Here is a 13,216-nt window from a genome sequence, read left to right as displayed (position 1 = left end):
AACATTGAAAACATTTTATTAAGTAAAAAAGCCAGACATAAAATGTTTCATATTATATAATTTCATTTGTATGAAACATAAAGAATAAACAAACCCACAGATACAGAAAGTAAATTGGTGGTTTCCAGGGAGTAAAAGGAATGGGGGATGGCTGAACAATGTGTATGGGTTTCTGTTTAGGATGATGAAAATTGTGTGGAATTAGTCGTGATGGTTCCACAACACTGTGGATATACTAGAAACCACTGAATTGTCCACTTTAAAGTGGTTAAAATAGTAAATTTTATGTTATGTGAATTTTATTTCAATAATAATACAAATAATGAAAACCAAACAAACAAAACCCCTAATCTATGGTTTTGAAAGTAAAGATAATACTTACTTTTGGTTCAGGATAGTAGCGACTGGAAGAGGACATGAAGGAACTTTCAGGTTTTGGTAGCATTCTCTTTTTTGATCTGGTTAGTGGTTACATGGGTGTATTCACTTTGTGAAAATTCATGGATATATGTCCTTATCATCTGTTTGTAATATATGTTATGTTTCATTTTTAAAATTATAAAATAATAAGTTTTTCAAGTAAATTGTTGCAATATATAGTAGATTTAAAAATAAATCAAGGAATGATTTTTAAAAATACAATATAGCTTCAAAACTGATCTAAACGCTTATTGAGTTGAATAATCCATTGATGGTGCAAAGGAAAATCAAATAAAAAATAAATTAGCAACTTCAATGGTGTGGATGAAATACAGCTACTTTAAAAATAATTCAAAGAACATTTGGAGTAGAAATAATTAAATGTACTAACTACTAAGAGTATGTCGTATGTGTAAAATAATCAACAACATCTAATTTGACCATATACTGGCAATTCATAGGCAGGGTCTAAATTTGGAGAACTTTTCTCTTCACTTCTTACTTCTGAAAGTCAGATGTTATTAGATGACCAATGTTGCAATAACGTCTATTTGAAGCTTACATATTGCTAATTGTAACTGGAAAATTCTGCGCATATTTCAGAATTGCCATGTGTGTTTACCGAGATGTTCTTGACCAAAGACACAGGAGAAGTCCAAACACTTGGCTACAGAACAAACTTAACCTCTTTTCTTGTTTAAATTTTACATTCTATGTTTTGGGGAAGAATCTTCAATAATTTTTGCAAAGCCAGGTAACATTTTATCTTTGAGGAAATTTTTTCTCTGAAAGAATCTAAGGTGAAGGACAACCAGAATCAATTTGCAAACAAGGTCTCTGCAGTGAGTTTTTACAATATTCAGTGTATTTGTTATGTAGATTTAGCAGTGAAAGGGGGACTATCCAATGTCTATTGTTAAAATTAAATATAATACAAATCTGTCAAAATTTTAAAGTCTCCTCTAAAGGTTTAATGCTAAAAATGGACTATAATATGCTATAAAATATTAGATTAATTGGCAAGATTGATAAATACAAAATCTAGTTTAATATCAGAAATGAATCTCTTTTCTTGAAATGAATTTGTCCTTCACTCATTTCTGTAAGCCCTCTCTGTTATCTAGTAGAGTAGTACAACTAGCCTAAGTATCTCTATTTTCAAGGTAGCCAAATTTCTAAAGATGTAATTGCAAACACTTTTTTTTTTGCAAACACTTATTCTAACAATGCTCCCAAGTCCTATTTCTTTCTAAGTATGTAAAAGTCAGTGGCATTTCCAAGTGAGAAACTGAGTCCTCAAATAAAAAAAAAACAAAAGAAGTAAGTTTTATTTAATGACATTTTAACATGTGAGGCAAAAATAATAAACATATCATATCTCTTTTTTTCCTTTAATATGTCATGGCATCTTATTTAATTCTTATTGATATTATTGATAATTAACAATAATTAGCTCTAAGTGCAGGAACATAACTGTGATTTAAGGGGGAAAATGTTGCATTTCCTTAGAGATACTGAGTACTAAGTTTAGCAATAACTTACTAATGCCAACATGGATTGGGAGGGGAAAAAAAGTACTCACTCCGACCAGCAGCAAATATTCTAAAACTGGAACTAGCCTGGAATGAACTGTTGCTCTGTTCACTGAGTCACTGCCTGTGGATTTTCCATTTCAGCTCTGTTTTGGCTGATTTCCCCACAAAGACATGTGACCAGCTTCCTTGTTCCACATCCAGTGTAATGTAGTCTCATACTGCAGTTATATCCCTTCATTGTATGTGTAAACAGGAAAGGGAAATAGATCCTGATAAAGATTGATTTCTTGGCCTTATTCCGAAGTGAGAATGTCTGAGGGTTGAAATGTCTTTGTTTTTGCTACCATTTGTAATTGTTTTGCATGTTGGAGATTTAGAGTTGCTTGTCACTGAAGACTTTTATTTCCCATGATGGACTTTGTTCCCCTTTCCAAATGGGTTAAGTTACTTCAGTTTTATTCACAATCTTAACTGCTTGCTTATTACCCTGATCCTGACCACGATTGGTGAATTCTCAGGATTCTCCATGCTAAATTTCAGTTCTCCATCCTAAATATCACATGAAATTTATATGCTCTTCTTTTCAACTAGTGTAGCTATATGAAATAATCACTTCTTAATTAAGGTCCTTGTTTTTTATTTCAGAAAATTAAATGTATTGTGTCTAATTTGAGGAGGGGAATTTTATCTAGCTTAATTCCATTTATTTACGCACTATAGTTTCTTCATTTGATTGCTTGCCTCTCGCATGCCCCCATCTGGGGACCTGGCCTACAACCCAGGCATGTGCCCTGACTGGGAATTGAACCAGCTACTCTACAGTTCGCAGGCTGGTGCTCAATACGCTGAGCCACACCAGCCAGGGCACTAGTTTTGTCATTTGAAAATAACATTTGACTTACATGATTTCCAAAGGATCACTATCAGATGTAAGTTATACATCTGGGATTCTTATCTAGAATAAATAAAAATAAACAGAATTTAAAATTTATTTCCCAAAGGAAATAATTATTTAATTATTTAAGCTACCACTAAAAACTTTACATTTTAATAGGATATTTTACTCTAATTGCTGCATCCTAAAGTAAATTTTAGATTATTAGAACTTTTTGAAATAGCTTTTGATAATCTGTGCATTGGATTTTCCACATCACAATTTTTAGTCCATACACTGAGAATTATAAGTGCTCTTCTATTTAAAATTGTATTATCCCAATGTAACTGTTTAGAACTTGATTATATATTTTCATTGCTTGATTTTGGTTTCTCTAAATCATGTGTGAGCACAAGGACAAAACCTGTCAAAGATGTGCTCAAAAATGTTCGTCATAGACACAGACAACAGTATGGTGGTTACCAGGAGAGAAAGGGTGGGAAGGTAGTAAAGGGTAATAAAGGAGGCAAAATATATGGTGATAGAAGATGATTTGACTTCAGGTGGTGGCACACAATACAATATATAGATCATGTATCATAGAAATGTAAACTTGAAACCTATGTAATCTCAATAACCAAATGTCACCCCAATACATTTAATTAAAATTTTTTTAAAAGTAAAATAATGTTTGAGTGAATTCGTGAAACTTACTTTTGTATTATACCTCATGGTGCCTCACACAGAGCAGGACTCAATAATTACCAGCTGCTTTATAAGTTGGTAACAATAAGAGATATTTGTAGGGGATTCACACCTTATTAGTGCTCTTAAGAATCATTATCTGCTTTAAGATTTTGAATTATTTTCTGTGGCTAAGTGACAGATTATGTGTTTTTCAGGTACATAAATGTCAGCAGAATAGAATGAGATGAAGTGTTCTGTTGACAATGCAGGACAGCAAATTCACCATCAAACAAAATGTAATTGCTAGGTAGTTATTTATGTTACTTATCCCCTCTTCTGCTTTTTCTTTGGACTCCATTTCTTCTGAATTATCACCATTAGAGTTAATGGTAACAACGGAAAAGAGGAAATATGTTAGGAGAAAATATAAACATAAAATAATATGTATGTAGTAACAGAGGATGTGGTTCCAGTGCCTGAGTTCTCACACCATGTTAATTAGTGATGGGGATTATGAGCAAGAAGCTCCAAAGATTATATGGAATTTAGTTTTGGACAATCCTAGTCCCGTATTTTCCAATCTAAGAAAAATACAGGTAAAACTCAATCTAACAAAGTTAACATTGAGGAACTATTGAAATTCATGACTACATAGCATCTCCTAACTTATAGCAAAATCATTTATCATATTATTAAGTACCACATAAAATATCCAATGACTATCCATAATAGGGAAGAAAGAAGTGTCAGGCAGAGGTGACAGCTCATTTTGATGCTGAGTATTTTGTGAGGGTACTGTATGAGGTTGAAGAAGTCTGTAAATACTCAAAGGCAAATAAGAGCACAAATATCAAATGTGAATCTGAGAACATAAGAGGGAGCCAAGGGAAATAAAATGGTCTCTGCTGTCTAATAGTGTGTATTTAGGAATAACTAAGATTTACCATTTCCCAGAGAATTAAAAATGCCCAAAACTAGTTTTTTTTCTGTATACATTTCTGAAAGATTCAATACCTAAACTTGTTTATGTTAATGAAATGTAATTTACAATCTCTAAGAAACCCTTAGAAATAATTTTGATCTTTTTTCTGATGGATGTCCCAAATATTCAGTGAACCCCCAGTTATTTTTGTTTTCTCAATTTGGAAGCATCTCCAATATCTCTCCCTTCCTGACACAACTCCAGTCCTAGCTTTTATCATGGAACCCTGAAATTATTACAATAGACTTCTAAATGATTTTCCTATTTCCCCTAATTAAATCCACATTGTACATGTCTACTATATTAAACTTTGTATACAGGGTGGGGCAAAAGTAGATTTACAGTTGTGAGTTCAGGAAAGAGTTTATATTTATACTGTTATTTATTAATCATTGTATTATTTTCAATAAAACCAACTGTAAACCTACTTTTGCCCCACCCTGCTTAGTCATCATTTGACTTCCTTTCTTAGATATCTTCACTGGCTCTTAACCATGTCCATGATAAAGTCCTGTCCACTGTGACTGGTTTTCACAGCTCTCCAAGTTTGTTTCCATACTGAAAGTCTAACCCTGACATCCAGCACTTACCAAACATGAGCTCTGTATTTGAGCTAGGTTGTCTTGATCAGTGTGGTGTGGTCAATTTTATTCCAAATTCTTGTGCTTTTCTCCTTGGCTGGAATAATTCTACTCTCCTCTCTACATAACTACATATAACCATCTACTAAAGCATAGCTTCTGCCCCTCCATTTCCTCCATCCCATTAATTTGGTGTCTGAAAACATGTTTGCTGCTATAATTTAGCTGTGAAATGTTTACTGTATGAATTCCTATTGTCCTTTTTAAAATGAGGATGTGGCTCACATTTTACTCCTCCAATCTATACCCCTACTACTATACATTATATTTTGCATGTAGTAAATTAACTTCAAATATACAGTAAGGTCCCTTGCTTAAAAACTATCACCAAAAGCCTATTGATTTGGATTTGACAAATATAAAAAATTCATTCATAATGAGTGATTTGCTTTTATATGTAGTTGTGTTCTGTCAAAGTGGTTAGACAATCCATTCTCTAAATACTGCACATATATTTTTTAAAAAGTTGCTAAGCAACCTTTTTGTTTAAAAGCAATGTATACATAAATTTTATCTCAGCCTTATATTTCAATTATCCTATACTTCGAGTGAGCTGTATCTAAATTAGGTTTTATTACTAAATCATCAAGTGGATCTGTTTGATATCAATAATTATTGAGGGATTATGAATATTCCCAAACAGGGAATTAATCAATTTTTTATCTGGAATCAAGGAGCAGTCATAAATACCTTGTTATACCAAAATCTTTTCTTATTGTTCCTGAATGGGAATAGAAACCATTTAATCCACAGAGAAAAAGGATCTTCACATTCCATCACATTTTACATCTACTAATCAAGGCTATCAATTATGTAATACTATAATGAGATAATGGAAAAATGTCAAGATTAACATATTTTAACTCATGATGAACATGTCCAACAGAGTCCCTTACCCAAACCTTCCTGCCAAAGCATGTTTTCGATTGGCAACATTTTAATAAAACAAGGATTGAAGAGGTACAATAGGCAAATGAGATAATGAACATTAAATTATGTCCCATTATTTTTTAAAGGGAAAATTTATGCCAACACTAAGAGAAATGTAACAATTGTAGTCACACTTCTGATTATATTTCATGTCATTTTTTATCATCATGCTGGGAAAATGATATTGAAAGAGAGATCTTTTGAACAAATGTAATAAAAGAAACCATGTGAACCCACAAACAATTACAAGATTATTTTCGAGAAAAGTAAAATTTGTCCTTTGGCAATTCCACAGAATATAACAAAAGTGTATTTTCCAATAGTGTTTAATGGGAGGAAATAAGAATGAGGGGTTAAAGAAACAAAGTGAAAGGATTTTCAAATATTTTATGGCTATATATCTTAATACATGCCTATGACCTGCATGTTCACCTTAGGCCTCTGCATTCCCATTTGTAGAAAAAGAATATATTTAAGAGGACTTAATGACCACACATTTCCAAAATGGACTTAAAAGTCTTTCCAAATGATGAAGGAGAACTTTAAATGTTTAGAAACAATCAAACTGTGATTGTTTGAAATACAAATTTATGTATACTTTTTCTTTTTCACAAAATGAGTACAACCAATGTACGAATTAGAAAGACAGTACAGATGCATTTCAAAGTGGCAAAGTTTCAAGCACACGGCCAAACCGCTATGACAACTGTTGTCCACAAACATCTGCATGCAAACGGTAGTGGGTTAGAATGTTTCAGAGCAACTAATAGTGTTTGTTAGCAGAACTACATGGTAAAAAATTTAGAAAAGTAAAAGTACATATCTCACTAAAATCTTACATAAAATATCTCATTATTGACTCATATATAAACATAATGACATCTAAATCCAGAAAATAATTTCTTAGTGCACAGACTTGCAGTAAATTTTGTGACAAAAGAAAAGGGTGGGGGGGGGTACGTGAGGATAAAGGCTGAGAGATGGTGACTATGGAAAAAAACTGTCTAATTAAAATTTTAAAAAAGAGATCACAGCAAGGACAGGTGTGCACGTTAGAAAACAGGTTGCAGAGGGACCAGAGCTGGCAGAAAGTAACAGACAGAGATTTAGGTGGAACAGAACAAATGGCTATAAACAAAAGTGATCATGAATCTCAGAAGAGAATAGGGAGGGATTTTTATATGTTACTAAGCAAAATTCTTCTGTAATGTACTGTAAGTTAGATAGATTGTAATATGAGTTATAGTAAAATCTTGGCCACAACTATCTTACAACATCATGAAAATCAAATATAACATTTGTGAAAGTGCTGTACAAAGTATAAAATGCTTCATGTAAGACAAACACTATTTACTCAAAATGCAAACAAAACTTCTTATTCCAACTCTGGAGAAGGCACACAATGAGCTCTCCAGAGAGAGGGGAGAAAATCTCACTCTGATCCAATCCCAGATTTTCTTGTAACTGCAGGCTTTATAGTCATTCTATGGGCTGCCTTTGAGGACACAGCAAAGACACTATAATTTACTCTAATGGATGAACATGTGTGCAATGTCATACAAGAAGTATGTGGAGAAAAATTCTTCTTAATCTGTGGGGAAAAAAAGAGATTTCTTTCCCTGTTCCTTAACTTTCATACACTTTTATTGACTGCACAAGTGTGATACTGAATTATGCCAATTTATGCTCTTTGAGGAAGAATGAGAGGGGCAGGAAACATGATAAACATTTACTAAAACATGCCAAAACATGTAACATTTTCCGTCCAACACTAACTACTGGGATAGAAAAAGAAGTCTAAGATGCACCATGTATACGTACACTGCACTGAGTATTTTACAGCTAGGGAACGCAGGCTTGGTAACACTAAATAACTTATTTAAGGCCACTTATTCAACACACAAAGTCATTTTTTTCTGGGACTCAGTTATATCAAAGCCCTGGCACATTCCACAACAACACAGTCTTACATCAAAAAAAGAGGCTATAAAGATTAACAGGTAAAAAGAACCAGCCCATATTTTCAGCTTCCTATTTTCAAGCTCTACCATTAGGTTTTAGAAGTGCTTTGGCATTGTGGAAAATTTCCATTGTTTTTAAAGTTAAACAGCAGTTCCACCATTTCTGATAATGAACTCTCAAGGCAGCTTTCATTACATTAGAAGCACATGCAATAGTTAATCAATATAAAATGTCCTATAATTATCAAAAAAAGAGCACAGAATCATGAAAATACAAAGCTTAAGGACCTCATAAACAATCTATTCAAACCACCTCATTTTATAAATAAGGACATTAAGGCTCAGATAGGTTAAGTGACTTGCTCAGGGTCACACAACTCGTCAGTTCCAGACTCCAGATCAGCGGAACTTGTAGCCTGGGGCTCTGTTCTTTTTCAAACCTGTTAAAAAAAAAAAAGAAGAAGAAGAAAAAGAAGCACAGTTACACATTTAGTCCAGAACATCCTCGAAAATGAGCATAATTAATAAAAGTAACCAACGTTGTGAGGAACGAATAGCGAGTTCATACCAAAAATGAGCTGCCAGTCACCGTGATCAGATCTGTTTCTTTCTGACAACCATGGTTTCCCACTGGGTTGGAGAATCCAAACTGGGTTTCTTCCTCCTGCCCAAAGAAGTCAGCATCAGGATGTACGTTCCATTCTGCTTTGGTCGGCGTCAGTAGTTCTGAGACACTGTTTTCACAAAGGGTGCTTGAAGGAGTCAGAGCATCTGTGTCCACAGTCAGCTTACTGCTGGGGGTCAAAGCCTGGGGCTCCTGACTGGAGTTTTTCATAGCCAGAGAGCCCAGAGATCCCAATGGCCCCGCACTCACGCTGGTGACATCATCCATATCTAAGGGGCTCTGCTGAAACCCGGTGGCTGTCGTTCCAAAAAAGAGAGAGGTATCCAGGCTTTGAGGGAGGTCAGTGGTGGCCATCAAGGCCCGCGGGTCCACAGCCTGCCCTAAGGAATTACTGTTGCTAGCAGGGAGGCTCCCAGCCAGAGTGGAGCTCACAGAAGCCACATCGATAGTCAAGATTCCCGAGTTCACCAATGCCGTGTCCAGCACTGCAGCAGAACTACTGCCAGGCACATCAGAGAAGAGAGACACCAGCTCTGCATCACTGAGATCACTCTGTCCCTGGCTGGTCAGTTCACTGCTGGGCGTGAGAGAATTTGCAGCTTCTAGCTGAGCCAAGAGATCCTGGCCGAGGTTGTGCCTTTTGGCCATGTGGGTCTTCATGCTGTGCTTCGATGTGAAGAGTTTATTACAGGTGGACACTGGGCAACGGCTCTTCCAGGTGTCTACATCCTGCAAGTGTTTCTTAGAGTGAATGTAGAGACTGCTGCGGGCGGAGAACCTGGCACAGCAGCCTTCCACAGGGCACACAAAAGGCTTCGTGCCCAGGTGGGTTATGCTGTGGCCTTTCAGATGCTCGGCCCTCGTGAAAGATTTCCCACAGCCTTCCACAGGGCACATGAACCTCCGGTCGTCGTCGTGCTTCCTTTTGTGCCTTAACAGTTTGGACATGCTGGTGAAGTTCCAGCCACAGCCGTCAAAGTCACAAAGGAAAGGTCTCTCGCCGGTGTGGCTCCGCAGGTGGATTTTCAGCCGACAAGCCTTGTCGTACTGTTTGCTGCAGCCAGGAAAGGAGCAGGAAAAGAGTTCCTGCTCCCTGAAGTGGGCGCGGTTATGGGAAAACAGAGCACTCACCGTGATGAACGTCTTCTTGCAGCCGGAAAAAGCGCACTGGTAGGGCCTCTCGGGCTCAAAGTGGCTGCGCTGGTGGGCGCTGAGCTTGGCCTGCGTGGGGAAGCTGTCTTCGCACACCTCACACTTGAACGAGTTCTCCTGCTCGTGGCCCTTCATGTGCGCCTTGAGGTTGTACACGGTGGTGAAGCTCTTACCGCAGCCCTCCGCCGGGCAGCCGAAGGGCCGCAGTTTGTCGTGCGACTGAAGGTGCCTCTTGAGCTTGTAGGAGGTGGTGAATGTCCAGCCGCAGCCGCCCAGGGGGCACTTGAAGGGCCTCTGGCCCTGGCTGCTGCTATGCGTCAGCAGGTGCACCTTCAGCTGGTGCTTCTTGGCGAAGGTCTGTCCGCACTGCGCCTCCGGACACAGGTACAGCACCACGCCCGGGCCCGGGCCCAGTGGCCCGCGGGGGCTCTCGGCCGCGGCCGGGCCCTCCGCCTCCTCCTCCGGCGCAGGGGCGGGCGCGGGTTCCGCGGGCTCGGCCAGCAGGAGGTCCGGCGGCAGCTCCGGGCAGTCGCCAGGCTGCGCGGCGTGTGGGACCCCAGCTTGCGGGGCGACCAGACCGCCGGGCTGCGGGGCAGGCGCGACCCCGGGCTCCCAGGCTGGCGGCGGGGGCGTGGCCAGGGTCAGGACGCCGTTCTCGAAGCGCAGCAGCAGGTTCTGGTTGTGGATGGTCACGGTGCCCGCGAAGGCCGCGGCGGGGCCCAGGCCTGGGGCGGGGATCGGGGACGGGGCCGGGGCGGGGAGCGCGGACAGACAGCGGGGCCCTGGCGCAGGGCGGCCCGCGGGGTTCGCGCCGCTCTCGCCCCCCTGGAGCCCTGGGCCGGGTTCGGCTTCCTCCCTCCAGACGGGCCCTGCGGCCTGGCCCGCGCCCGGGGTCTCCACGTCGCCACCCACCGGGTCCAGCAGCACCAGGAAGAAGTCGCCGCCGCCGCCGACGCCGCCGCCGCCGGCGCCGCCGGCCTGATCTGGCCTCGGCGCCAAAGGGCTCGGGCCTGAGCCCGGGCCCCGTGAGGCCGCGCGGGCCTCCTCGCGCCGCCGCCCGGGCCCGCCATCTTGGGGGCCCCGGAGCAGCAGGAGGCGGCGCGCGGGGGCCTGGCCAGCCCGCGGGTCAGGGCCTCCGTGGATTCGGCCGCCGCCCGCGGGGCTGCCAGCGCCGCCGCCCTGTCGCATCCCGCGAGCCGGGAGCAGCCTCGGGATTTCCATCTCCGCGTCTGAGAGGCTCTGCTGGAACCAGAGCCGCGGAGGAGGTGCGACCCCGCCCCCTGCCGCGGGCCCGAACACGTTCCTGAAAGGAAAAAAAAAAAAATGTGCAATGCGCAGAAACTGGCCCTATCAGATATTAAAACGTGTTTAACGCCACAGTGATTTAAATATTGTGGTACCGGGTCTCTGGAACAGAAAGAAAGCCCAGAGGCAGAGCCTGGTATGCATAAATAAATTCCACAGTTAACAGGAGTAGGAAATCCAGCAGATCTTCCCAGGTAATGGGCAAGAGACACTTCACTCGGTAACCGGTGCTGGAATACCTACGCGTCTATCTGCTAAAGGCAACTGAAGTCCGTACCTCCCTGTATAGACCAAAACAAACACCCCAGCCCCTCCCAGTGCTAAGCGTGGTGCTTAGTACTGCTCACGTGTGAAAATTCGTTGACTGGCTGGCTGGCTGGCTGGCTGGATTGATGGATGAGAGACTATTCCTCGGAGAATACAGTTTGTGTCAACGTTACTCTACCCTGCCACTAGGAATTGCCACTGAAAATGATGTCGTCGTCGTCCTTCTTGTTTGTTTTCCTGGCCAACTTCCCTATCCAGAATTGTCTTGCGCAGGAAAGTGGGGCACATACTTAATATTTTTTTGTTCTGCTGATGCAGAAATTACAATCAGTAGGAGGTGGGGCCAAAACAGATTAGCACTGTTCAGCCTAGAAAGCAAAGCCTGGGGGATGGAACAATTTCTATTGAAATCTAGAAAACCCAAACTGTAACCGAAGGCGGGTCCGGCTGCCTGCCTGCCGCGGAGAGCCAGTACTCCAGAGACAGGTGCCCTTGGAAAGGAAAGTGGTTTATTTGCAAAAGCTGGCTATCTGGAAGATGGGGGACCCCTGTCTCAAAGCTCATCTCCTGGAAGATGGGGGACTCCTGTCTCAAAGCCCATCTCCACCTCTCAGTGAAGGCAGAGGTGTTTTATAAGGAGGGAGAAGGGAACAGAACCAAGACATCAAGAGAGGGGGTTGCAGAGTTCTCTAGTGCAGAGGAGCAGGGTCCGTTCGATAAGGCAAGTGGGGGTCCCGTGCGCATCATCCTGGTTTAGTCACGCTGGCTTCATGGCCCTGGGACTCTGTGGTTGAAGGTCAGCAAATCTCCCCGAGCTGGGATGCCTGAGGATCCGGGTCTGTATCTTTCGAAACTGGTTCCTAGGATTCTCATACGAACATGCTGTTCATCTATAGGCCACGTATTAGACCGAGTCAGCACTTACAGGAACAACATCAAAACAATGGTGGGCTGGGTTACAATTTCCCACCGTTACAAAACCACTGCCCGGTTCTCTCTATACAGTGCACGACCTAGGCCAACTCTGCACTTCCACCATCGGTTCCGGCATGGACAGTTCACGTCCAGTCTCACAGCACAAGGAGGACAGGCCTCAGCTTTCTCTAGATTCTTTAGCACGGGGAGGTCTCTGGGTGGAAGTACCAGTTCGATGTGGTAAGGTTGAACCCTAAGTCACTGCAGTGAAGTCTCCCGAGAAAAATGCACAGATGACCATGTGCAATGCACCCCCATACCACTACCCTGTGCACCTGCCTACATTTAGTTGTGGTGGCCCAGTCTCACTGTGAAGGATTTGGCCTGAGATGCCTAATGATCTTGTCATTGATGATGTTGATCCTCCAGTTTGTCTGTCATCAGTAAGTTGGGAATTGATATAAAGATGGGGTGAAATGGCTAGCAAGAGAGATGTTTACAGAGATGACTTGATGATGGGGTACCTATAAGTTTAAAGAATCCCTGCTTCCCCCCTTTTTAATGACAATGTCCACTGGCCGATCTCTTGATTCGAAGATCAGGTGTTTCACCCATAACAATTCAAACTTCATCAAAATTTCTACTTCACGTAATTTTCTTTGTATTACATTTATTTGGAGGGAGCGTTTTTCACATATGCGGTACAGAAGATTGCATAAAACATACGTGCCAGGTTTAGACACTTTATAAAAGCAAACACCCATGTAACCAGGACCAAGGTCAAGAGATAGACCACTGCCAGCCTCCCAGAATTCCTCCCAATCCCAACCCACTCCCTCTCCCATGCATAGAGTCATTCTCCTGACTTTGTGATAATCATCTCGGTGCCTTTTTGTATAGCTTCACCACTTTATATGAAGTT

At 41.4% G+C, this 13,216-nt stretch overlaps 1 protein-coding gene across 1 annotated transcript; it reads right to left on the bottom strand.

Annotated features, from left to right (window-relative positions):
• Positions 1 to 5,605: 5,605 nt before the first annotated feature.
• LOC114505245 (zinc finger X-linked protein ZXDB) lies at positions 5,606 to 11,244 on the bottom strand. The gene is made up of 2 exons (XM_028523145.2): positions 8,599 to 11,244; positions 5,606 to 8,470 (listed from the first exon to the last, which is right to left on the bottom strand). The coding sequence occupies exons 1-2, from the start codon at positions 11,026 to 11,028 to the stop codon at positions 8,465 to 8,467; spliced, it is 2,436 nt and encodes an 811-aa protein (XP_028378946.1). The 5' UTR covers positions 11,029 to 11,244; the 3' UTR covers positions 5,606 to 8,464.
• Positions 11,245 to 13,216: the final 1,972 nt, after the last annotated feature.

The sequence above is a fragment of the Phyllostomus discolor genome, chromosome X (genome assembly GCF_004126475.2).
Source record: "Phyllostomus discolor isolate MPI-MPIP mPhyDis1 chromosome X, mPhyDis1.pri.v3, whole genome shotgun sequence".
NCBI lineage: Eukaryota > Metazoa > Chordata > Mammalia > Chiroptera > Phyllostomidae > Phyllostomus > Phyllostomus discolor.
This window is presented reverse-complemented; position numbering and strand designations above follow the sequence as displayed.

Coding starts and splice junctions, on each gene's coding strand:
- LOC114505245 (XM_028523145.2), bottom strand. CDS start 11,028: ATGGAAATCCCGAGGCTGCTCCCGGCTCGCGGGATGCGACAGGGCGGC.